Below are 27,663 nucleotides of genomic sequence, written 5' to 3' on the forward strand. Positions count from 1 at the left end.
TATTAGGTTTCGTTGTTGTAGTAAACATTTGGGTTAAGGGGATTTCGCTGTTCCCAGAGACAAGATATCTTAAAGGGGTACACTCACATATGGAATATTAGGAGTTTTAATTAGACAAGTGAATAATGTATTGGGAATAGAGTCGTAATTAAAATGCTAAGTCAAAGACGAGACAGTTACTTAAATCAAAATGAATTCTAAATAATAACGAAGAGACAATTACGATTTATGCCCATCGAAATGTTCATGTAAATTTAGCGAATTGAAAGATGAGAGATGTTGATTGATGTTGTAAATTCAAATGCAGGATTCAACAGATGTGATAAATTAGGTTTGGTTTATCGGACCCGTACTACTGATGCTGCAGACAGCCAACAATTATTTACTATTCATTGAAAGTCGTTGCGGATCGGCTCTAGGCTGAGCGCTTGTTGATGACATCACTCGCAAGGCACTTTTGTCGCCACGGAAATTATGTTGTGACTGGGGGTAACGGAGAAAATTGTTTGCTGATAAAAGTGTTTTGTTTATTTGGTAACTGGTTATGGTCAATTTTAGGGTTTGATTTAACTTAATTAAACATAGTATTCTGGTGTGTTTAAGTAGGATTCCTTATTCTGGGACGGATGGAAGTTATCTAAAATATGTAAGTTGAAGGAGCCATGGGAGAATGAGTTTACATTTTTATTAAATATCTGGGATTAAATTACGGATTTCTTACACTGAGAAATGTACAACATTTGCGGCAGAGGGAAAAAGTAATACATTGGATAATAATGTTATCTGGTTAATTGTATCTAAGGGTAGCATGTTCATTTAAGTAAACATATATATTGACGTTGTTTAAAACTTATGATTAATGATTTGAGTTAAAGGGGAATCATCATTAGGTTTAGTTTATAGTTCACTTTTGAGTTTCTGAATCGAAGTAGCATAGTGAATGCTAGTTAGGCGTTTTGTATTCTTCTGGGAAAATTGATGTTAGTTGTCTCACTTTTAGATGTTTCCTGGGATTATAATCTTGGGAAGAGTGGGTGAGATTGAGGGAATAAACGACCAAATTGAAAAAGACCTGGAAGTGTATTAAGTTGTTTATTCATTAAGGTTTGCAAATATATACACATAAAACATTTGTTAGGACTATTTGTTTTAGTGCAAAGGTATATTAGAGAGGCACGCTCACATATGGAACTTCATGAGTTTTTATTTTAATTACACAAGTGATTTTTATTTTATTTTAAGGATAATGGGTTCTTTAACTTCTTGATCCTACTTGAGACGCAGACGTCTCAAGTAGGCACCTGGATATGCAAATGCGCTACGCTAAATGCTAAATGTACTCGTTAAAACTCAAACGTTCATTAAAATACACATGCAGGGTATTGAATTAAAGCTACACTCGTTGTGAATCTAGCCAACAAGTCAGATTTTTAAAATGCTTTTCGGCGAAAGCATGAGAAGCTATTATCTGATAGCATGCAACACCCCAAAATGCCTGAAGGCGACGTAAACAAAATAATTAGCGTAGCCGGCGCTACACAAAAACGCAGAAATAAAATATAAAACATTCATTACCTTTGTTGATATTCTTTGTTGGCACTCCTATATGTCCCATAAACATCACAAATTGGTCTTTTTCCCGATTAAATCCGTCCATGAATGCTCCAAATATCCATTTGTATAGCCTGTCTGCTTCAGGAAAAAAGCTCTCTTCCAACACGCAACGTCATTTTTAAAAATTATATAAGTTGCCTATATTCTTTGACAAAACACTTCAACCTACTTTTGTAACCCAACTTTAGCTATTTGTAAACGTTAATAAGCGATCAAATTGATCACTGGGCGATCTGTATTCAATAGCAGCTACTCAAGAAAACAATGTCCATTTTTCAATCTTCCAAAATCGATTGTTGTAGGCTGGATGGAATGACGGATCTATTGGTAATGTCTCAAAGGATTTTTGTCAATGAAAATGACGTTTTTGGCGACATCGTGTGGAAGCTGTAGGAATTGCATCCGTGTCCATATTAAATTTGGTTTCCTTTAAACAATACATGAAAGGGGCGCATGGATACTTTTCAGCTTTCAGTGACCAGTTTCTTGCGCTTTTCGATGAAACACACGCTCTGTTATAGTTACAGCCGTGATTTAACCAGTTTTAGAAACTTCAGAGTGTTTTCTATCCACACATACTAATCATATGCATAAACTATATTCCTGGCATGAGTAGCAGGACGCTGAAATGTTGCGTGATTTTTAACAGAATGTTCGAAAAAGGAGGGGGTAGGATGAAGAGGGTTTAATATGTCTAATGTAGTTTGGAACATGACTATAAAAGGGTGGTATGACCTATTGACCTCATCATGGCTATCTTTTGGGGTCTGATCAGCCTCAGGGGAGAGCCATTTGTATAATGAATTTGTGGTCATTTGGGTTACTAGTTTTAAGGTAAATTAATTATAATGGAGTTTTAGTTCGGGGTTAGAATTATTGTTTGAATCACTGATGAGAAAGTGTTTCAGGATTCTGTTTTACAATATTAGCTGTGAAGTTTTTGAATTGGCTATTATTGATTTGGTATTACAACAGAAAATAATCCTATTCATCATTGAGAATAAATAGGGGGAGATAAAACATGGTCCTTTGAGGTTTGGACAGGACACCGTATTTGTTATGCACGTGAGTGAGGACCCAAAAGCGGTTTAACAAAAACAGAGTCCTTTAATGTCAAAACACAGGTAAGACATAGATCCTCTTCAAATGTATATGATGGCAAAATAAACAACCCGCAGAGAGGGCGACAAATGAAACATAAAGTCCTTCTGAATATCACAGAAGAGTTCCCCTTCTAGCAGCAGAGGAGAATAGCTGGGTTGTAGAGAACAGAGGTACCTGATCACACGTAGCATCAGATGAACAGGCAGATTCCGACAGGACAGGACAAGGGTGAAGCAAACGAGACGATAGTTTGGTTCTGGCATGAGAAACTCAAACGAGAATCTGACAAAGACAGAAGCAGGAACAGAGAGAGAAATAGAGACATAATCAGAGGGAAAAAAGGGAACAGGTGGGAAAAGGGTGAATGAGGTAGTTAGAGAAGATGAGGAGCAGCTGGGGGAAGGAGAGGAAGAGAAGGTAACCTAATACGACCAGCAGAGGGAGACGGAGTGAAGAGAAAGAACAGGAACAAGACATAATATGACAATACATGACAGTACCCCCCCACTCACCGAGCGCCTCCTGGCGCACTCGAGGAGGAAACCTGGTGGCAACGGAGGAAATCATCGATCAGCGAACGGTCCAGCACGTCCCGAGAGGGAACCCAACTCCTTTCCTCAGGACCGTACCCCTCCCAATCCACTAGGTACTGATGACCACGGCCCCGAGGACGCATGTCCAAAATCTTACCGACCCTGTAGATAGGTGCGCCCTTGACAAGGATGGGGGGGAGACGAGCGGGGGCGCGAAGAACGGGCTTAACACAGGAGACATGGAAGACCGGGTGGACGCGACGAAGATATCGCGGAAGAAGAAGTCGCACTGCGACAGGATTAATGATCTGAGAAATACGGAACGGACCAATGAACCGCGGGGTCAACTTGCGAGAAGCTGTCTAAAGGGGAAGGTTCTGAGTGGAGAGCCAAACTCTCTGACCGCGACAATATCTAGGACTCTTAGTTCTACGCTTATTAGCGGCTCTCACAGTCTGCGCCCTATAACGGCAAAGTGCAGACCTGACCCTCTTCCAGGTGCGCTCGCAACGTTGGACAAAAGCCTGAGCGGAGGGGACGCTGGACTCGGCGAACTGAGACGAGAACAACGGAGGCTGGTACCCGAGGCTACTCTGAAAAGGAGATAGCCCGGTCGCAGACGAAGGAAGCGAGTTGTGGGCGTATTCTGCCCAGGGGAGCTGTTCTGACCAAGACGCAGGGTTACGAAAAGAAAGACTGCGTAAGATGCGACCAATAGTCTGATTGGCCCGTTCTGCTTGACCGTTAGACTGGGGGTGAAAGCCGGAAGAGAGACTGACGGAAGCCCCAATCAAACGGCAAAACTCCAAAACCTCCAAAATTGAGACGTGAATTGCGGACCCCTGTCCGAAACGACGTCTGACGGAAGGCCATGAATTCTGAAAACATTCTCGATGATGATTTGTGCCATTTCTTTAGCAGAAGGGAGCTTAGCAAGGGGAATAAAATGAGCCGCCTTAGAGAACCTATCGACAACCGTAAGAATAACAGTCTTCCCCGCTGACGAAGGCAGTCCGGTGATAAAATCTAAGGCGATGTGAGACCACGGTCGAGAGGGAATGGGAAGCGGTCTGAGACGGCCGGCAGGAGGGGAGTTACCGGACTTAGTCTGCGCGCAGACCGAACAAGCAGCCACGAATCGACGCGTGTCATGCTCCCGGGTGGGCCACCAAAAACGCTGGCGAATGGAAGCAAGCGTACCCCGAACGCCGGGGTGGCCGGCTAACTTGGCAGAGTGAGCCCACTGAAGAACGGCCAGACGAGTAGGAACAGGAACGAAAAGAAGGTTCCTAGGACAAGCGCGCGGCGACGGAGTGTGAGTGAGTGCTTGCTTTACCTGCCTCTCAATTCCCCAGACAGTCAACCCGACAACACGCCCCTCAGGGAGAATCCCCTCGGGGTCAGTGGAGGCTACTAAAGAACTGAAGAGACGAGATAAAGCATCAGGCTTGGTGTTCTTAGAGCCCGGACGATAAGAAATCACGAACTCGAAACGAGCGAAAAACAGCGCCCAACGAGCCTGACGCGCATTAAGTCGTTTGGCAGAACGGATGTACTCAAGGTTCCTATGGTCAGTCCAAACGACAAAAGGAACGGTCGCCCCCTCCAACCACTGTCGCCATTCGCCTAGGGCTAAGCGGATGGCGAGCAGTTCGCGGTTTCCCACATCATAGTTACGTTCCGACGGCGACAGGCGATGTGAAAAATACGCGCAAGGGTGGACCTTGTCGTCAGAGAGGGAGCGCTGAGAAAGAATGGCTCCCACGCCCACCTCTGACGCGTCAACCTCGACAACGAACTGTCTAGAGACGTCAGGTGTAACAAGGATAGGTGCGGATGTAAAACGATTCTTGAGGAGATCAAAAGCTCCCTGGGCGGAAACGGACCACTTAAAGCACGTCTTGACAGAAGTAAGGGCTGTGAGAGGAGCTGCCACCTGACCGAAATTACGGATGAAACGACGATAGAAATTCACGAAGCCGAGAAAGCGCTGCAGCTCGACGCGTGACTTAGGGACGGGCCAATCAATGACAGCTTGGACCTTAGCGGGATCCATCTTAATGCCTTCAGTGGAAATAACAGAACCGAGAAATGTGACGGAGGAGGCATGAAAAGTGCACTTCTCAGCCTTCACAAAAAGACAATTCTCTAAAAGGCGCTGGAGGACACGTCGAACGTGCTGAACATGAATCTGGAGTGACGGTGAAAAAAAATCAGGATATCGTCAAGGTAAACGAAAACAAAGATGTTCAGCATGTCTCTCAGGACGTCATTGACTAATGCCTGAAAGACAGCTGGAGCGTTAGCGAGGCCGAAAGGAAGAACCCGGTATTCAAAGTGCCCTAACGGAGTGTTAAACGCCGTCTTCCACTCGTCCTCCTCCCTGATGCGCACGAGATGGTAAGCGTTACGAAGGTCCAACTTAGTGAAAAACCTGGCTCCCTGCAGGATCTCGAAGGCTGAAGACATAAGAGGAAGCGGATAACGATTCTTCACTGTTATGTCATTCAGCCCTCGATAATCTATGCAGGGGCGCAGGGACCCGTCCTTCTTCTTAAAAAAAAAAAACCCCGCTCCGGCGGGAGAGGAGGAGGGGACTATGGTACCGGCGTCAAGAGCTACAGACAAATAATCTTCGAGAGCCTTACGTTCGGGAGCTGACAGAGAGTATAGTCTACCCCGGGGGGGGAGTGGTTCCCGGAAGGAGATCAATACTACAATCATACGACCGGTGTGGAGGAAGAGAGGTGGCCCTGGACCGACTGAACACCGTGCGCAGATCGTGATATTCCTCCGGCACCCCTGTCAAATCACCAGGCTCCTCCTGTGAAGAAGAGACAGAGGAAACAGGAGGGATAGCAGACATTAAACATTTCACATGACAAGAGACGTTCCAGGAGAGGATAGAATTACTAGACCAATTAATAGAAGGATTATGACAAACTAGCCAGGGATGGCCCAAAACAACAGGTGTAAAAGGTGAACGAAAAATTAAAAAAGAAAGGGTTTCGCTATGATTACCAGAGACAGTGAGGGTTAAAGGTAGCGTCTCACGCTGAATCCTGGGGAGAGGACTACCATCCAAAGCGAACAAGGCCGTGGGCTCCCTTAACTGTCTGAGAGGAATGTCATGTTCCCGAGCCCAGGTCTCGTCCATAAAACAGCCCTCCGCCCCAGAGTCTATCAAGGCACTGCAGGAAGCTGACGAACCGGTCCAGCGTAGATGGACCGACAAGGTAGTGCAGGATCTTGAAGGAGAGACCAGAGTAGTAGCGCTCACCAGTAGCCCTCCGCTTACTGATGAGCTCTGGCTTTTACTGGACATGAAGTGACAAAATGACCAGCGGAACCGCAATAGAGACAGAGGCGGTTGGTGATTCTCCGTTCCCTCTCCTTAGTCGAGATGCGGATACCCCCCAGCTGCATAGGCTCAGCATCCGAGCCGGCGGAGGAAGATGGTAGTGATGCGGAGAGGGGGGCAACGGAGAACGCGAGCTCCTTTCCACGAGCTCGGTGACGAAGATCAACCCGTCGCTCTATGCGAATAGCGAGTTCAATCAAGGAATCCACGCTGGAAGGAACCTCCCGGGAGAGAATCTCATCCTTTACCTCCGCGCGGAGACCCTCCAGAAAACGAGCGAGCAAAGCCGGCTCGTTCCAGTCACTGGAGGCAGCAAGAGTGCGAAACTCAATAGAGTAATCTGTTATGGATCGATTACCTTGACATAGGGAAGACAGGGCCCTGGAAGCTTCCTCCCCAAAAACAGAACGATCAAAAACCCGTATCATCTCCTCCTTAAAGTCCTGATACTGGTTAGTACACTCAGCCCTCGCCTCCCAGATTGCCGTGCCCCACTCACGAGCCCGTCCAGTAAGGAGAGATATGACGTAGGCGATACGAGCTGTGCTCCTGGAGTAAGTGTTGGGCTGGAGAGAAAACACAATATCACACTGGGTGAGGAACGAGCGGCATTCAGTGGGCTCCCCAGAGTAACACGGCGGGTTATTGATTCTGGGCTCCGGAGATTCGAAAGCCCTGGAAGTGGCCGGTGGATCGAGGCGGAGATGGTGAATCTGTTCTGTGAGGTTGGAGACTTGGGCGGCCAGGGTCTCAACGGCATGTCGAGCAGCAGACAATTCCTGCTTGTGTCTGCCTAGCATCGCTCCCTGGATCTCGACGGCTGAGTGGAGAGGATCCGAAGTCACTGGGTCCATTCTTGGTCAGATTCTTCTGTTATGCACGTGAGTGAGGACCCAAAAGCGGTTTAACAAAAACAGAGTCCTTTAATGTCAAAACACAGGTAAGACATAGATCCTCTTCAAATGTATATGATGGCAAAATAAACAACCCGCAGAGAGGGCGACAAATGAAACATAAAGTCCTTCTGAATATCACAGAAGAGTTCCCCTTCTAGCAGCAGAGGAGAATAGCTGGGTTAGAGTCCCCTTCTAGCAGCAGAGGAGAATAGCTGGGTTGTAGAGGACAGAGGTACCTGATCACACGTAGCATCAGATGAACAGGCAGATTCCGACAGGACAGGACAAGGGTGAAGCAAACGAGACGATAGTTTGGTTCTGGCATGAGAAACTCAAACGAGAATCTGACAAAGACAGAAGCAGGAACAGAGAGAGAAATAGAGACATAATCAGAGGGAAAAAAGGGAACAGGTGGGAAAAGGGTGAATGAGGTAGTTAGAGAAGATGAGGAGCAGCTGGGGGAAGGAGAGGAAGAGAAGGTAACCTAATACGACCAGCAGAGGGAGACGGAGTGAAGAGAAAGAACAGGAACAAGACATAATATGACAATACATGACAGTATTAAGCCAATAGGGCAGGAAATTACATAGAAAAATAAGTTTCAGTTCTTAGGGGTGATAAATTACTGTAGATAAGGTATTCCACACTATGCAACATATATTAAATTAATGTTATTGTCAGATAGAATACTGAGGATCTCTGAAGGAAAGAGCTTGTAAGTGTAGGAAGGATTTTGAATATGGTTAGCATTAATTTTGGCTTTGTTTGACTATTCGGAGGTTTTTATTTAAATAGTATTACATTTGACAGGAATATATGACATCTGTGATGATTTAGGATTTTTGTAAAGATAGATTGATTAAGGAAATGTAAGGACTTTAGAGATTGCCACTTATAGACATGTTTTTCTAAAATCAATGATTTTAGATAAAGTCAAACAGTGAGACGCTTAGTGGTATTTGAGAGATAGGAGAGAAAGGGGTTACTGTTTAAATCGGTAAATATATATTTAAGAACATATATAAATAGCACAGATACTTCTTAAACTAGATAAGACACTTGACAGAGAATTGATACAGGATTGATATGAATGGATGCCCAAGGGAGAATTGGACATACATGATAATGTCAGAATATAAGGATAATTTACTAATCCTACCTAAGTCATTATTTAGGGTAGATAAGGTTGTTACCTGGGCAGAGCCAGGTATCAAAAGGGGGATGGGTAAGTTAGTGGCCTATTGGATAATAAACTAATAATAAAAAAAAATGTTTAGCTAACAAATAGGCATAGAAGTTAAAGATAAAATCAGATATAATCAGATAAAACATATGAGAAACTGTTTGTTAACCAAGCCTGTATGTCCAGTATTTTATGCACTACAGGTGAACTACAGGTGAAGTCACTCATTCCAGTCCCTGAGGCTTGTTGGGGGAACCATACCAAGGACTCCTGGTGACAGCTAGCTGAAAGAGCTACCCGGATTCATATCACACGGCGGGAGGTTAAGACACACTAACACTGTCGAACAATAAACAGTGTTCGAGAGGAGAACTGGAATTAACAGAATTCTCTCAAATGAAGAAATCCTTCCTGTTTTTTCACCCCAGTTTTTGTTCATAGAATTGAAGGTGTGTCTGGCTCTTGCTAGTGATGTGTTCTCGGGGAGAGGGTGGGGCTTCACATGGGCGCTGTTCGTCTGAGCTGTCTTATTGTGGGTGCCATATTCCCGATACAGCACGTCCTACCTGAGTATGCGGAGAGTGGTAATTTGACCCACGGTTTAGATGATGAGGATTTTGTTCCAAAACAAGCATAAGAGATCCCTAGATCTGGGTAGACAGGAAGTTAGAGTAGAGGTTGGGAAGGATCTCTCAATGGAGTTTTATGTAGACCAAATGGGGTCTCTAACTACATGGCAGTCTAGGACTCTGAGCAATTATGGTATATATCGGTGCAGGTCCCCATATTGATCGTGGACACAGGTCATAGCTCATTTGGAGAGAGAGGGCTATATGAATCCACTCACCCAGTATGGAAGAAGGTAGAGTAGAGTGGCATAAAGATACGCCTTACCCTTTAATCAGTAATGAAGGAGGATCTAGGGTTGTGGTATGATGGATATGACCAGTTTTTGGTCGACACCCTAGTACGGTTCCGGGTAGAGGAGGTTAGGCCAGTATGGTAAAGCTGTTCACGAAAGCAGGAATGCCAGATAATGACAGTTGCTTTGATTTGCACTATTTATATTCACAGGTTCCTCCCTTTACAGTGACCGGAGGAGATTATTACCGTTTGGCCCGGTACAGTACTCTTGGGAAATGATGTCAGGGCGAGGTTTTACCGGCAGATTGGACAGGATTATGCTCCCTTGTACATTTGGGAATGCCTTTCACACTCATTCAACACCAAGACATGAAGTTTAGCCAAACGGGAGAAAAGAGCTACTCCATCTGGGTCTTTTGATGACAAAGTATACATTGATAACATTGGGGTTCCACGGTGGGTGCCAGATGAGTTCAAAGCAAGAAATCAGATCCTAGCAGGATTAGAGTTAAGCATTTCAGGGTGGTCTACTCTCAATAAGAACGTGGACTGGATTAATTATATTTATTATAATCAACAGCGCTTTACCAATTGTACCAGACATGCTATTGAAGGTTTTGCAGAACAGACTGAAGCAACCAGCCTGATGGCTTGGCAGAATAGAATTGCATTAGATATGTTATTGGCTGAAAAGGGAGGAGTATGCGTGATTTTCTGGACCATGTTTGTGCTTACATCCCAAATAACACAGATCTGGACGAATCAGTGACCGAAGCCTCAGCTGGTTTGACCACCCTGGCTCACGGTTTGGCAGAAAACTCTAGGGTGGATACTTATCTGACTAATTGGTTTGATAGTACATTTGGAAAATGGAAACATTTTATGATCACTGTATTATGGGCTACATTCACCTGTGTTAATGTTTCAGTTTTATGGAGCTGTTGTCTAATTCCCTGTGTACAAGGCCTTATTTCCAGGACTCTGGAGAAATCGATGACAATAGATAGTGAAGTACCAGCCGATTCCAGGTTCTTAACCGTGGAGTGCTGAATGCATGTCTACAGAACAAGTGGACAAATCTGGATCCTTCATTTGCGGGGAATTTATATTTGATGAGACCATTTTTGATATTTAGGGAGGTTAGGTTGTGTCTTGTTTCAATATTAGACTGTTGTTTTATGAAGATTGTAACGGAAATCCTGATAAGAAGAGTTATGATTCTGATGTAGACCTAAGAAACAGTCAGTGCGAATGCAAGTAGTGGATTATGTTTAGGTGATGTTTTGATAACAAGAAATATTTCGAATAAAAATAGAACTAGGCTTTTTAATATAACAATATAACTACATGTGTGATTGGATGTATAATATTTAATCAAAGGGTGGATATGTTAAGGGAATTTTTATCAATGATGACTAATTATGTATACATTTCAATCAGGACTGACCAATCAGAATACTATTATGTTACTGGATATGTACTAATCAGAATAATATTATGTTACTGTATATGTATGAATTTTCTTTTTAATCCTAGTACTGAATATAATGTGTGTAAATATAATCAAGATTAGAACAATGACTGTCTGTTCCTTGGTAGAAATGAATTAACTATATTGCCAGACTGGCTAGAATGCTTATCTACTCAGGCTGACCTTGGCTCTGGACGGTGTGGGAAGGCTTGAGAACTATACAGCCTCTGTACCAGTGTCAAGAAGAGACGGAACAGTTTAGAAAACGCTGATGTCATTTTCAGTTTACAACCTGTGGTAAAATGTGTAATGAGCAGTACTCTCGTGAATAAAAGCTTCTGGTTGACTTTAAGACTGGGCTCTATCAATTTTATACAAATAAGGATCATACAAATCCTTATGAATTGACAGAGTGTTTGATTTTAATTGGGTATTAAAACAGAGGAATTTAATTCCTGCAACACCCTAGCATCAGCTAACATCAGCTAGCCCCTGGGGACAAGATGTGCAAGGTTTACTTTCCCAGTGACCCTCTTTTCTGATAGGTCTGTTTGGATGGTCTGCCCCCACAGTAGCAGGGTTGATAATTACCTTTCCTGAATTAGATCCAGAACAGCGTCAGTCAAATGTGATGGGTAACATGTCCAAGGGCAGAGTGATTGGTCTTGGAATTAGGGAAACAAGTCTAGCACATTAGGTCCCAGTGGCTAACATATTGTACATGTCATCTGGGTAGGTACTGAAGGTCTGGTTAGGTACTGTCTACCACTTCGATAGGAAGCAAAAGTATTGGGACTACGCTCGCTACATAAAGGCCAAGCTGAGGGGAGCTGAGAACCAGCACCTCAAATATTTTACTGCTTGAGCTCCTTTTCCTTTTATAGAATATAAGATGGAAAGTGTTGCAGAGTTCCTGCACCTGTATATAAACAGCACCCAAATTAATACTAGCACCTATTTCAGTCCAAGTCAAGCAATGAGGCCAGGATTCAATCCATCAAATATTAACTATACCTGTGCACAGCTATAGACTTTTAAAGGCAGTTGCCCTGATGATCACTGAGATCATGATCGCTGCAATTGCTGTGGATGTCGGCTCAGGAAGAAATCATCTTCAAAGTTCAATCACAGTTCACCAGGTAATCTGTCTTTGTTTTAATCCTGGCCACTGTGTCAATACTGTATACAGTATGTACTGTACATACTCAACACTAGCAGTATCAGCAACCAGCAGTACATAGCGATTTTTCCGACTCATCAGCTCAAAGTGACAACATGATTAATTGACTCTGCATAGCTCTAGTTACAACGCAGCGGCCATCATTTTATTGACATGCACATTAGGTTATCATGCCACCAGATCCAGCTGTACCTTGGAAACTGCTCATTCTTCATTTATATGGTAACTTGTCCAATGTTGAAGGTTGCACACCCCAGATTAGGTTAGAGCTGGTCTTTGTTATGGCTGTAATTACTCAGTCCATTGGTTCCTCCCTCCCTGTGTGTCTATCAGAGATCTCCAGTTCTAACAAACAAAGGTATTACTGACAACGGAACGCATTTTGGCCATGAAACCTTAGTCAGCATAGACACCAAACAGAAAGAGTTTATAAGTAGTGTACACACATCCAGTAGTAATTAAAGAAATATAAGATACCCACAGACCCAAGGTCTTCTTGCACAATAAAACTGCAGGAGTGTTCGAAAGTGTGGGTATCTATCTTTCTTTCATGAGCAAACAGAAACAGTGCATTATTTCAGTGACATCAAAAAGTAAGAATTCAGCTCATTGTCTAATTGTGCATATTGTATTTTCTCTACAGAAATTTGTCTGCTGACGAAGGGGAGACGCACGGCCAGCGTTCGTGCCGACACTTACTGCCGTCTCTTCTCCCTCTCTGTGGATCACTTCAACGAGGTGTTGGAGGAGTACCCCATGATGCGCCGTGCCTTCGAGACTGTAGCCATCGACCGCCTGGACCGCATCGGTAAGACCATGACCACACCTTGCTGTAGATACTGTACTGTGTTGGTTTGGTGCCCTGTCATGCCCTGCCTGTGCTGTGTCATGTGTATCTATCTGTTTTTATCGTGTTTGCCCTCCGTCACAGCACTGTGTCCATCGCAATGCATGACTTGTAAGCTGCACTATCTTTGTTCTTTCTTTCCTCCTCTCTTTCCATCAAGTTACCTTAATTTTACAAACAAATTACATTGGTAACATAGATTGTTTTCAAAATGAAGTCAAAGTCCAATTGTGTTAATAAATGGAAGTCAGTGGCAGTGCATTTCACTGACTATCCGGTAGGGTGTCAGATCTGTCCCAGATCCGTCCCTTCTTTGGTTTTGTGTTGACCCCCAACTGGAACCCCTTCCGGCGATTGGACGGAAGCTAGAACGCATTTGCATGTGCCTCTGTATTCATTCGCCTGCACACCTAGGTATGAGCTGCACCCTGACCCCATCCCTAGGCACAGGCCAGCCAGGGCAGCCAAAGACTGGCTGATCTGGGCACGTGAGACCATGGAGGAAGTTAGCCAGCTTGACCAGGCTTTTCCAGGCACGGCTTCTACACATGATATGATGCCACTTAGCTTCTTGGGACCCAAGGGTTGCAAAATTCGTGAAACTTTCCACAAAATTCCCAGGTTTTCCAGAAATCCCAGATGGGAAAACAAGACATGAACTGCTACAAAGAAGACCTGCTAAAACTAAAGAACACTCTGTAATGTTCACAAATACATATACTCACGAAAAGTGGGAGATGTGGTCAAGAAACACTGGCATGTTTTATTTCCGAGATAAATTCGTCCATGCCCAACTGACAGCCACAAAAGAAAATCATCCAGAATGTTTTTAGATTTTCTCCCTCCAGACATTATTTCCTAAAGATCTTAATTATGAAATGCCTATGTATGTTATGTTGTAAATTTGAACATGAATTATGCCCCTATTTCAGATTACACTGACGTTTTTCTTACACTGTACCCAATGATTTACGAAAACTTGCTTGGTCGGTCGTTGTCCTCATTGTGGTTTTACAGACCTGTTTAATATGTTTTATGTACACACTTTATTTGAATATTTATGATGTGCATATTGTTATATTTGGTAGCACTTATTTGTTTTCCTTCGCCTCCAACTCCTTTCGATGCGTGGAACGGATATGGGTGTGGCTAGGTCTACATAAGGGTGCTAATTTAAAACACTCACAAAAGCTCTGACGAAGGCCGTGAGGCCGATACATAAGGCTTATTAAAGATCAGTGACACGATCAAGCGCAGTGTGCGGGTTTCTTTCTCTTTTCCTCATCTTTGCCATGCACCAGCAAAAAAGATAGCTCAGATGTGCAAGTGCCTTTTGAATTTGACTTTACAAACAACAAGAGGTCTTAATTGCAGTCTATTTCTTCGGAACCTAGACCTATATAAAATAACTTAACTGGCTGAGGTAAGCTATGAGGCTTAACAGCCTAAGAGAAGTATGATTTTTTTTTATTAGGCCTACTTACAATTGCAACTGGTCAAAAATGTAGCATCCTACATTAAAACAATCATTTAAAGAAAAAAGTCTGCATGTTCGAAGTTAAACAATGTAACTAATAATTAAAAGCGCACAATTGTAAATCCCAAACTCTAGAAGTAATTGGAAAGGTAGAAACAAATTATGTGTGACATTGTGGTTACAATAAAGAATGTAGCCCATAATGCAAATTATTCCTATTAGCAGGACAATATACTTTTTACAGCTCAACTTGCAATGTATTTGATGCTTAAGTATTCTAAAGTGTTACATTTCTAACTCAAAACAGCATTTCTTCATCAACATTTTTATGCTTTTGTTAATCTTCTTGATATTCTTCCTTTTTTTCTTCAAATTTTTCCAATTTTCAGCAAATTGCTCAAGGGCCACGGTTGATTCTACTGTGAAGATGACGTAATTGAATGTCTCGCCAGCTTTGATCCATCCCTGGGCCTGCAGGACGCAAAGTTCTTTGTTTGTCAGACGAATCATTGGGACAAAACTACAGAACAGTACAAAACAAGTGAACACACATGGTTAATGTTCTGAGAATTAAATATATATACACTGCTCAAAAAAATAAAGGGAACACTTAAACAACACAATGTAACTCCAAGTCAATAACACTTCTGTGAAATCGAACTGTCCACTTAGGAAACAACACTGATTGACAGTAAATTTCACATGCTGTTGTGCAAATGGAATAGTCAACAGGTGGAAATGATAGGCAATTAGCAAGTAACCCCCAATAAAGGAGTGGTTCTGCAGGTGGGGACCACAGACCACTTCTCAGTTCCTATGCTTCCTGGCTGATGTTTTGGTCACTTTGAATGCTGGCGGTGCTTTCACTCTAGTGGTAGCATGAAACGGAGTCTACCTCCAGCAGGCCACAAATGTGCATGTGTCTGCTCAAATGGTCAGAAACAGACTCCATGAGGGTGGTATGAGGGCCCGACGTCCACAGGTGGGGGTTGTGCTTTACAGCCCAACACCGTGTCGGACGTTTGGCATTTGCCAGAGAACACCAAGATTGGCAAATCCGCCACTGGCGCCCTGTGCTCTTCACAGATGAAAGCAGGTTCACCACTGAGCACATGTGAAAGACGTGACAGTCTGGAGACGCCGTGGAGAACATTCTGCTGCCTGTAACATCCTCCAGCATGACCGGTTTGGCGGTGCGTCAGTCATGGTGTGGGGTGGCATTTCCTTGGGGGGCCGCAGAGCCCTCCATGTGCTCGCCAGAGGTAGCCTGACTGCCAATAGGTACCGAGATGAGATCCTCAGACCCCTTGTGAGACCATATGCTGGTGCGGTTGGCCCTGGGTTCCTCCTAATGCAAGACAATGCTAGAACTCATGTGGCTGGAGTGTGTCAGCAGTTCCTGCAAGAGGAAGGCATTGATGCTATGGACTGGCCCGCCCGTTCCCCAGACCTGAATCCAATTGAGCACATCTGGCACATCATGTCTCGCTCCATCCACCAACGCCACGTTGCACCACAGACTGTCCAAGAGTTGGCGGATGCTTTAGTCCCGGTCTGGGAGGAGATCCCTCAGGAGACCATCCGCCACCTCATCAGGAGCATGCCCATGCGTTGTAGGGAGGTCATTTACAGGAACGTGGAGGCCACACACACTACTGAGCCTCATTTTGACTTGTTTTAAGGACATTACATCAATGTTGGATCAGCCTGTAGTGTGGTTTTCCACTTTAATTTTGAGTGTGACTCCAAATCCAGACCCTCCATGGGTTGATACATTTGATTTCCATTGATTATTTTTGTGTGATTTTGTTGTCAGCACATTCAACTGTGTAAAGAAAAAAGTATTAATAAGAATATTTCATTCATTCAGATCTAGGATGTGTTATTTTTGTGTTCCCTTTATTTTTTTGAGCAGTGTGTATATATATATATGCCGTGATGCCCACAGATTAGAGATTGCCTTTGCCGATCGACTCACTCATCAGTGAGTCAATGGCTTGAATAGTCACGCGTTGAAATGGAACGAGATGGATTCGCAATCCATGTCAGGCACACCTCTGGAACTCCACCTCCATCAGGCAGAGTCAACAGGCAGAATGTCACCCTGACATTTTCATTCTTCTTCTGACAACAACACTTGACCAACTGCTCACCAGGCACAGCAAGGGCCGCCCGGACCATTATGCTGTTCTGCTATTCAAAGGATGTGTAACCGAAGAGAGATACCATGAATGGGCACAGAATACATAGCCTTCCCGCTGTGGCCGTCTATTTCAGCACCGTTTCGCGAACAAATATTTCATGATATTCTTAAGATATGTGATGACTGAATATAAGCATCTGCTAAATAATCAAGTTAGGTTTCTCGGGAAAAAAATAATTCTGAATAACTGGCTTTATTTACAAATCAGTGAGAATGTCTCACCACAATATCAAGAATTGCCTTTTCCTCACTAACTCTAGGTTAAAACCTCTTATGGATAGGAGAGACGCTAGCGTCTCAACTGGCCAATTGCCAGGGGAAATGCAAAGCGCGAGATTCAAATAAAATGCTATAAAATTCAAACGTTCATTAAATCACACATATAAGATAATCAATTAAAGCTACACTCGTTGTGAATCCAGCCAACATGTCAGATTTTAAAAATGCTTTTCGGTGAAAGCATAAGAAGCTATTATCTGATAGCCTGCACCCATCTGCACCAGCAGTAAACAAAGGAGCTATAGCATAGCAGGCGCTACACAAAATGCTGAAATAAAATATAAAATATGCATTACCTTTGACGGGCTTCTTTTGTTGGCACTCCAATATGTGTCATACACATCACAATTTGTCCTTTTGTTCAATTAATTCCGTACATATATAGCGCGTTTGATCCAGAAAAAGACAGCTTACAAAAACGCAACATCACTATAAAATATTTCAAAAGTTGACTATAAACTTTGCCAAAATATTTCAAACTACTTTTGTAATACAACGTTGGGTATTTTTAAACGTTAATAATCGATCAAATTGTATACGGGGCAATCTGTATTCAATACAGGAACGAAAACAAACCAGCACTGCCGTTCACGTCTTGCGTAACTCATAAAAGTGTCCCCAGTTCCGAGTTGGCATACTTCTTCATAGAACAAACCTCAACCATATTCCAAAGACTGGCGACATCGTGTGGAAGCGGTAGGAACTGAAAATGGGTTCCTATTAAATATCCAATGGCAAAGACAATGTAGTGAACAGAGAGGCAGGGGAAAAAAATCTGAACAGTTAGTCCTTGGGTTTTTGCCTGCTACACAAGTTCTGTTATACTCACAGACATGATTCAAACAGTTTTAGAAACTTCAGAGTGTTCTCTATCCAAATATATGAATAATATTCATATCTTATATTGTTGGCATGAGTAGCAGGAAGATGAAATTGGGCACGCTATTTATCCAAAAGTGAAAATTCTGCCCCCTAGCTTTTATTAACCTGTCTAGGACTAGCGGACCCCCCCCCCCCCCCCCCCCGCGCCAAATTCAAAACAACTAAAATCTCATAATTTAAATTCCTCAAGCATACAAGTATTTTACACCATTTTAAAGATACAATTCCCGTTAATCCAGCCAGAGTATCTGATTTCAAAAAGCATTTACAGCAAAAGCACCGCAAACGATTATGTTAGGTCACCGCCAAGCCATTTTTTCCAGCCAAAGAGAGGAGTCACAAAAAGCAGAAATAGAGATATAATTAATCACTAACCTTCGATGATCTTCATCAGATGACACTCATAGGACTTCATGTTACACAATACATGTATGTTTTGTTTGATAAAGTTCATATTTATTTTAGAAAATCAGAGTTTACATTGGCGCATTACGTTCAGTAGTTGTAAAACATGCGGTGATATTGCAGAGAGCCACATCAATTTACAGAAATGCTCATAATAAACATTGATAAAGATACGACTATTATACATGGAACTTTAGATAAACTTCTCCTTAATGCAACCACTGTGTCAGATTTAAAAAAAACTTTACGGATAAAGCAAACCATGCAGTAATCTGAGTACAGCCTTTAGACAACAAAGCTGCCAAAAAGATACCCGCCATATTAGGTAGTCAACATCACTCAGAAATAGCATTTTAAATATTCACTTACCTTTGATGATCTTCATCAGAATGCACTCCCAGGAATCCGAGTTCCACCAAAAATGTTTTGATTTGTTCGATAGTCCATCAGTTATGTCCAAATATCTTATTTTGTTAGGGTGTTTGGTAAACTACTCCAAAAGCTTGTTCAGGTCGCGCCGAACATCGGACGAAAAGTTCAAAAAGTTCCGTTACAGCCCGTAGAAGCATGCCAACCTAAGTATGGAATCAATCTTTAGGATGTTTTTAACATAAAACTTCATTATTGTTCCAACCGAACAATTCCTTTGTCTGTACAAATTAAGTGGAATGTCGCTACCTTTCACGTGAGCGTGCCTGACCGAGGCTGTGGCTCTCTGCCAGACCACTCACTCAAAGAGCCCTTATGAGCCCCTCATTTAGAGCAGAATCCTCAAAACAGGTTAAAAATACTGTTGACATCTAGTGGAAGCTTTGCGAAGTGAAACATAACTAATATCACCCTGTATCTTCAATGGGGGCTGAGTTGAAAAACTACAAACCTCAGATTTCCCACTTCCTGGTTGGATTTTTATCAGGTTTTCGCCAGCCATATTAGTTATGTTATAGTCACAGACATCATTCAAACAGTTTTAGAAACTTCAGAGTGTTTTCTATCCAAATATACTAATTATATGCATATTCTAGCTTTTATGGCTGAGTAGCAGGCAGGTTAATCTGGGCATGCTTTTCATCCAAAATTCCGAATGCCCTAGTGAAGTTAAATGGATAAAGTCTAAAGATTGTTTCCCCACTGGAGTCAGAACCCATGGCTTTGGCTGGCCCACTGCTACTGCTGTCTCAGTACTGAGCTAACAGCATAAAAAAAATGAAAATGCTTCCCCATATCCCAAAAAGGTTCAATGAAAACGAAATCTCCAAAATGCTGTTACTTTTAAACAATGCGATTTATTAGAATTAATTCATTTAGAATTTTATTAGATATTCTCAGATATTCTCACAGATCCTAACGGAAAATGTCCCTTTAGATATTAATATAGAGTCCTACAATTGCCTAAATGTAAGGAAAATGCCCCTTGTTATGGCTAGGAGTCCCTCAAAAGGAACACCCCCCCTCCCCCTCCCCCCACACACATTCAGCTGAAAAGGTGGCGTGGGAAATTCAAAAATATTTTGTAGAAATATTTAACTTTCACACAGTAACAAGTCCAATACAGCAAATGAAAGATAGACATCTTGTTAATCTATCCATCATGTCCAATTTTTTAAATGTTTTACAGCGAAAACACAACATATATTTATGTTAGATCACCACCAAAATAAAAAAAAACACAGCCATTTTCCCCAGCCAAAGATAGTCACAAACGCAGAATTGGAGATAAAATTAATCACTAACCTTTGATAATCTCCATCAGATGACAGTCATATGACATCATGTTACACAATGCATTTATGTTTTGTTCGATAATATGCATATTTATATCCACAAATATCGGTTTACATTGACGGCATGTTCAGAAATGCCTTCGAAGTATCAGGAGTAATTACAGAGAGCTATCAGATAACAGAAATACTCATCATAAACTTTGATGAAAGATACATGTTTTACATATAATTAAAGATACACTGGTTCTTAATGCAACCACTGTCAGATTTTAAAAAACATTACGAAAAAAGCATCCCATGCAATAATCTAAAACAGTGACTCATTCACCTCTCATTCGGTCAAAGTTCACACCAGAGGCTCCTTTCCACATTCTACTGAATGCTGACATCTAGTGGAAGGAGTAGGAAGTGCGGGCAGATCCATATCTTATTTGGATGTGAATAGGCGATGAGTTGAAAATCAACCAGCCCCAGAATTTCTACTTCCTGTTTGGAAGTTTGCCTGCCCTATGAGTTCTGTTATACTCACAGACATAATTCAAACAGTTTTAGAAACTTCAGAGTGTTTTCTATCCAATAGTAATAATAATATGCATATATTAGCAATCTAGGACAGAGTAGGATGCAGTTCACTATGGGCACGCAATTCATCCAAAGTGAAAATGCTGCCCCCTATCCCTAACAGGGATATAGAGTCCTCCAATCCTCTAAATGTAATTATTGATGGAGAGTCAAATCATTACATTTTTAATTTCATAAACTGTTAAAAATGGTGTAGGTCTTATTTATTTAAAGAGCATATTGAACTATTTTAGCGCTCTTTCTGCTGCTCTGAGACAAGCATGACACAGGGATTATTTAGCTAAAAAGCCCAGTACTATACTGCCGGACATCATGCTGTAAAGGATTCCATCCTAACAGAGGTTTTTTTTTTTTTCAAAACCCCATAATATTAATCAAATTAGTTAAGCAAGTACCAGTCAAAAGTTTGGACACCTACTCATTCAAGGATTTTTTTTACGATTTTCTACATTCTGAATAATAGTGAAGACATCACAATTATAAAATAACACATATGGAATCAGTTAAGAAAAAAAATCATATTTACCAGGACAGCCTTCTCCTTCCTCCCAAACGGGGGACCCCGGTCTCCCACGTGCCCCGCATTCTGTAGTACCGACATGGCCTGCTCTTTGTTATGTAAGGAATTAGGCACTTTCCCATGTTAACAACAGTATCTATTGTAGATTGTAAAATCAACCCCATGTACTATGTTATTACAAAAAATATTTAAAATTCTCTGCTAATGCCAATACGTAATACTATCAAATGCTTCTCAAAGATGCCCTCTGGTGGTCAAACTAGCAATAACTTGGCAGAGAATTAAATGACAGAATGCTGCGGCAGCACGCAGGGTGTGCCACAGTATGACGCAGCTTTTAATGGAGGAACCGCTCGTTTTATGTAGATATTCCATTTAAAAAAATCAGCCATTCAGCTACAATAGTCATTTACAACATTAACAATATCTACACTGTATTTCTGATCAATTTAATGTTATTTTAATGGACAAAAAATGTGCTTTTCTTTCAAAAACAAGGACATTTTTAAGTGACCCCGACATTTTCAACGGTTAGTGCAAGTAATGCATCTGTATTGAAAAGGCACCTCTTTCATATTGTATGTACTGTACGTACTCTTTGTCCTAAGACGGCCATTATATGTTTCCACATAAAGTATCTAGGACAAAATAATGCAAATATCTTGGTAAACAATACTTTATTATGTTCCCAAGTGCCTTTGTCAGGTTTTAGATTTTAACAGAAGTACAAAGTTAACTGATGTTGTATGTAATAATATTCTTTATAGAAAGCACATTTTCCATCTCTCAACTGCAGTTTCTGCATTGAGAGGCTTTATTTTGAAGTGAGGTTGGTAGGGATGTTGGAATGTTTTGCTTCTCCATGAGAGTCTTAAGTTCATATTGTACAAATACTTTATTTTGCCCCCATTTATTCCCTAGCCCTCTACTAAATTATTTTCTGCTTTTGAATTTCCACTTTCTTGAAAGATGTTAACGTAGACTTGGGACCATCTAGCCTTGTTTTAATCTTAGACAAGCATATATCTTAACAAAACTTAAATAGATTCCTTTAAATAAAAATGAGCTATTTCAAGCATTAAATTCGAATATAATTGTTTTAATAAATCAGAAACAATATTGAAGAGATTATTTTAAAATAAAGCATTAAAATAAATAAAGCATGTACCATTACCGAAATAAAATAGGAATTGGGTAGTAGTGGTTGGGAATATGTATCATCCTAAAGTATGCTGAGGGCTAGAGACTTATTAAAATAAGCTATTAAGCAAAAACTCAGGGACATTTGTATAAATTGCATTGACAAATATTTGATATACAACAGCAGAACATTATTGTGAATTTGATCTATAACAAATCTCACAAAATTACACTTGACAATATTCTCAGGCACTTTATCATTCTATCTACAACTGCAGTGCCTTTGGAAAGTATTCAGACCCCTTGACCTTTTCCACATTTCGTTAGGTTACAGCCTTATTAAAAAATTGATGAAAGTTTTCTTCCCTCAAATCTACACACAATACCCCATAATGACAAAACAATAACTGGTTTGTAGAAATTAAATATTATATTTACATAAGTATTCAGATCCTTTACTCAGTACTTTTTTTAAGCACCTTTGGCAACATTACATTCTTGAGTCTTCTTGGGTATGACGCTACAAGATTGGCACACTTGTTTTTGGGGAGTTTCTCCCATTCTTCTGTGCAGATCGTTTCAAGCTCTGTCAGGTTGGATGGGGAGCGTTGCTATACAGCTATTTTCAGGTCTCTCCAGAGATGTTCGATCGGGTACAAGTCCGGGCTCTGGCTGGGCCACTCAAGGACATTCAGAGACTTGTGCCGAAGCCACTTGTGTGTTGGCTTGGCTGTGTGCTTAGGGTCGTTGTCCTGTTGGAAGGGGAACCTTCACCCCAGTCTGAAGTCCTGAGCACTCTGGAGCAGGTTTTCATTTTCTCTGTACTTTGCTCCCTTCATCTTTGCCTCTATCCTGACTAGTCTCCCAGTCCCCGCCACTGAAAAACATCCCCACAGCATGATGCTGCCACCACCATGCTTTACCGAAGGGATGGTGCCAGCTTTCCGCCAGACGTGACGTGACGCTTGGCGTTCAGGCCAAAGAGTACAATCTTGGTTTGATCGGACCAGATAATCTTGTTTCTCTTGGTCTGAGAGTCTTTAGTTGCCTTTTGTCAAATTCCAAGTGGGCTGTCATGTGCCTTTTACTGAAGAGTGGCTTCCGTCTGGTAACTCTACCATAAAGCCCTATTTGGTGGCGTGCTGCAGAGATGGTTTCTCCCATCTCCACAGAGGAACTCCAGAGCTCTGTCAAAGTGACCATCGGGTTCTTGGTCACCTCCCTGACCAAGGCACTTCTCCCCCGATTGCTCAGTTTGGCCGGGTGGCCAGCTCTAGGAAGAGTCTTGGTGGTTCCAAACTTCTTCCATTTAGGAACGATGGAGGCCACTGTGTTCTTGGGGACCTTCATTGCTGCAGAAATGTTTGGGTACCCTTCCCCAGATCTGTGCTTTGACACAATCCTGTCTTGAAGCTCTACGGACAATTCCTTCGACTTCATGGCTTGGATTTTGCTCTGACATGCACTGTCGACTGTGGGACCTTATATAGACAGGTGTGTGCCTTTCCAAATCATGTCCAATCAGTTGAATTCACCACAGGTGTACTTCAATCAAGTTGTAGAAACATCTCAAGGATGATCAATGGAAACAGGATACACCGGAGCTCATTTTCGAGTTTCATAGCAAAAGGTCTGAGTTCTCATGTAAATAAGGTATTTGTTTTTAATGAATCTGCAAAAGTTTCTAAAGACCTGTTTTCACTTTGTCATTATGGGGTATTGGGTGTAGATTATTGAGGAATTTGTTTTATTTAATACATTTTAGAATAAGGCTGTAATGTAACAAAATGTGGAAAAAGTCAAGGGGCCTGAATACTTTCCGAAGGCACTGTATAATCAAAAAGGGGCGGTATGATTGGAGTGGAGTTTTTGTATAGGCACACAGTGTCTTTTAAAGTAACAAATTCTGTGAGAAGATTTTTATAAAATCAATTTTAATTTGCAGAACGATAGTGTGCAAATGTCTAAAACCTGGATTAAGCCTGTGGTTTGTATTTATTTCCTGTTTGTTTTTTCTTCTTTCTTATTTGTATATTGATTTTAAATTGTTATGTTTGTTTGTGTGACTCAGGCATGTTGATATTGAATTTATTTGCATCCCAAGTATTGGCTCAACATTGCAATATTATTGTGACAGGCATGTCGGCGTCAATCGATAAAACATGATGTCATGATTGGGATATGCCATTCAGATCGAATTAATAGTCCATAGGGCCTATACGATATGGTATGTCATACTACCATTTACTGGTCATATGAATCAATCTTCCCATATCTTTAAACATCTGGCTATAGTACTGTACATCAATTCCATTGCCCTGTAGATTCTGAGTGTGTGTTTACTACCCTCTGAAACGTATGCCCCTTTGACCTCTGTGGTGATCATTTACATTTGCCCTTTTCACCAAAGATTTACGTAGGCATATTTTTTTAAAACTGCCGGATCTTAAAATAACACTTCTCCTAAATCAGGAAGTGTTATGGAATAAATCTGTTCATTTGGACTTTTAAAAAAGGGTGTTTTGTCTCATACAAGGGAAAATACAATGTCATGATCAGTACTGGATGTCCCGTTTATATATGGACTGCATTTGGTTAAGTGCTTGTCTGGTTGGTTCTTTAACAAAAAAATACCATGCATTAAAACAAATAACATGTTGCATGATTCATTGTATCTCTATCTAAAAATTATTTGACCAGGAGTTCCTCTTGAGATGAGCACATCTCGCTGTCAAGAGTGTCCTGGCCGACGAATAGGCAGCAGGTAAATGCTTTATTACAACTACAATATTCGCACATCCAGGTAAAATGACCCAGAGGGACACTAAAATGGATCCGAACTCAAATACATCTTCCAGAACATGAACTCACAAAGTTACATTAATTCACAAGGTGATTTCCTTCCTCCATTGAAAAGAAACCTGAAGTGCCCCACAGTTCCTTTGTTTTAGTTAACATATTTTTGTTGTGAACATACAGGCTGATAAATTATTATTTTGTAAGTAGTAATTTGACAGAGTTAACTAAAACAAAGGAATATTGATAAAATATAACATGTACTGTTTCTGTAAGCATTTTCATTATCCTGACCATTAGATGTTACAGGATTGACTACAGTAATTGTTCATATCTGACATTTGTTCACAAATTATTACATTTCCTTAGATTAGTAAGTACTTGGATAGTATCAATGCAACTGTACACATATTGTTGAGTAAAGGAATCCATTTTCATCCAGTTCTTTAATGTTTTTAATTATTTCAGAATTATTAGAGTTTTTGAAAAAAAAATATTGTTGAGAAAACACTTAGTTTTGATAAATACAAAAATTAAAAAATTGAGAAGTTAGCTGATCATTTTAATTTTTTTCAGTAACAGTTAGAGAGACAGGGCTGAAAACCTAAGCAGCTTAATGCCCTTCCTATTTTTTTAGTTTGGGCTGACGTCATAGCAAGCAACCACCTGGTGAGGTGCTTGAGCTCTGTGTACCACAGCATTGGTACCACTGTTCCGCCCCGTCAGTAATTACCATAGGTGGGATAAACCTGCACAGACTGGTCGGTTAGATAACGAATAAAAGGCATGAATTCCAAATTAAAAATGGTCTCTTTATTGATTAAAGCCACAGTCAAATTAAAGTTAATGTGCTTTAATCTACAGGCCTAGGTGGCAAAGTCATTTTTAAAATGGGATACAACAGGAATGTTCCGTATGTTTTTGAATAAACTAAAGTTTGTTACTCATGATAACTCATCAATCAGTGAAAGGTTTTGGATACATTTTTATATTCAAAAGTAGTTCAAGTTTGACAGCAGTTTCTTTCCTTTGTTGGTCATTATAACCAACATCAGTGTTTTTTGTTGTTTTTATTGTTGTTCTCGTGGTTATTTCTGTTAACCACCTTTTGTTTCAGTTTTTTTTATTTTCTATTTCTTTATTGGTGTGGTATTTATTTTCCCCAGCGCACTGACATAATGGATTGACAGTTATCACCATGCCATTAGCTTTGTGAAACAGCTACTGAAATAGCTGATTACCCATTTCCGTATATTTCGGTGCATTTTAGATCGTTTCATGTCTAAAGACAATAAATATTCATCATAAACACTAGTACTATCCTTTCACCAAAAAGGACACCAAGTACAGTATGTTGAAAGAAAACAACAGTGCCTTCAGAAAGTATTCAGACCCCTTGACTTTTTCTATATTTTCTATATTTCTATAATTTACATAAGTTTTCAGAACCTTTGCTATGAGTCAAAATTGAGCACAGGTGTATCTTGTTTCCATTTGTTATCCTTGAGATGTTTCTACAACTTGGAGTCCACTTGCGTTAAATTCAATTGATTGGATATGATTTGGAAAGGCACATACCTGTCTATATAAGGTTCAATTGTCGGTAGAGCTCCGGGACAGGATTGTGTCGAGACACATATCTGGGGAAGGGTACCAAAACATTTCTGCAGCATTAAAGTTCCCTAGGAACACAATGGCCTCCATCATCCTTAAATGGAAAAAGTTTAGAACCACCAAGACTCTTCTTAGAGCTGGCCTCCCGATAAACCCGATGGCCACTCTGACAGAGCTCCAGAGTTCCTCTGTGGAGATGGGACAACCTTCTAGAAGGATAACCTCTCTGCAGCACTCCACCAATCAGGCCTTTGTGGTAGAGTGGCCATACGGAAACCACTCTTCAGTAAAAGGCACAGGACTGTCCTCCTGGAGTTTTCCAAAAGGCACCTAAAGACTCTCAGACTATGAGAAACAAGATTATATTAGGATTATATCAGGATGGCCCCAGAGCCAACGAGAAATGCCATATCCCGGGTTGATGACATAAAATCCTGCGACTATTTAAACATTTGAAATGGTTTCAAAACAAATGTCCTTGTTAAACTTTGACACAAAGTTGTCTGTGATAAATAGCACAATATTTTTCAAGTGCAGTCGCAAAAACCATTAAGCGCCATGAAGTGGGTTGGGGAGTAACGGAAGGGATTACAAGGGATTAGCCTTACATGTAAGGGATTACAAAAAAACGGTAACTGTAAACTTTTGAAAAACTAGATTATTACTTTGAGGATTACTTTTAAATTCAAAAAGGATGTTTGCGAAAAAAAACTTTGACACTTCTCTGTTTTCTCAATGACATTTAAATCAGCATTCAAAAAGGCGCAAGTCTACATTTTTTCCACTTGAGTGTGTCTGACCACAAGTCAGAGACCACTATGATGATGGATCGCGGTAAAAGAGCAGGAATAGGCTTTTGTAGGCTACAGTCTAAGCTATGTCTTCCAAAGGTACGGAAACCACTCTTCAGTAAAAGGCACAGGATTGTCCTCTTGGAGTTTTCCAAAAGGCACCTAAAGAATCTCAGACTATGAGAAACAAGATTCTC

General features: G+C 41.2%; 1 protein-coding gene across 1 annotated transcript in view; it reads left to right on the plus strand.

Annotated features, from left to right (window-relative positions):
• The window catches only part of LOC110523996 (potassium/sodium hyperpolarization-activated cyclic nucleotide-gated channel 1-like), a 210,439-nt gene that overhangs the window by 169,538 nt on the left and 13,238 nt on the right, over positions 1–27,663 (plus strand). The window contains exon 7 of the mRNA XM_021603242.3: positions 12,850–13,014. Within this exon, the coding sequence (XP_021458917.2) occupies positions 12,850–13,014 (165 nt within the window). The remainder of the gene's footprint in view (positions 1–12,849; positions 13,015–27,663) is intronic.

The sequence above is a fragment of the Oncorhynchus mykiss genome, chromosome 5, assembly GCF_057628025.1.
Source record: "Oncorhynchus mykiss isolate SJ-2025 chromosome 5, ASM5762802v1, whole genome shotgun sequence".
NCBI lineage: Eukaryota > Metazoa > Chordata > Actinopteri > Salmoniformes > Salmonidae > Oncorhynchus > Oncorhynchus mykiss.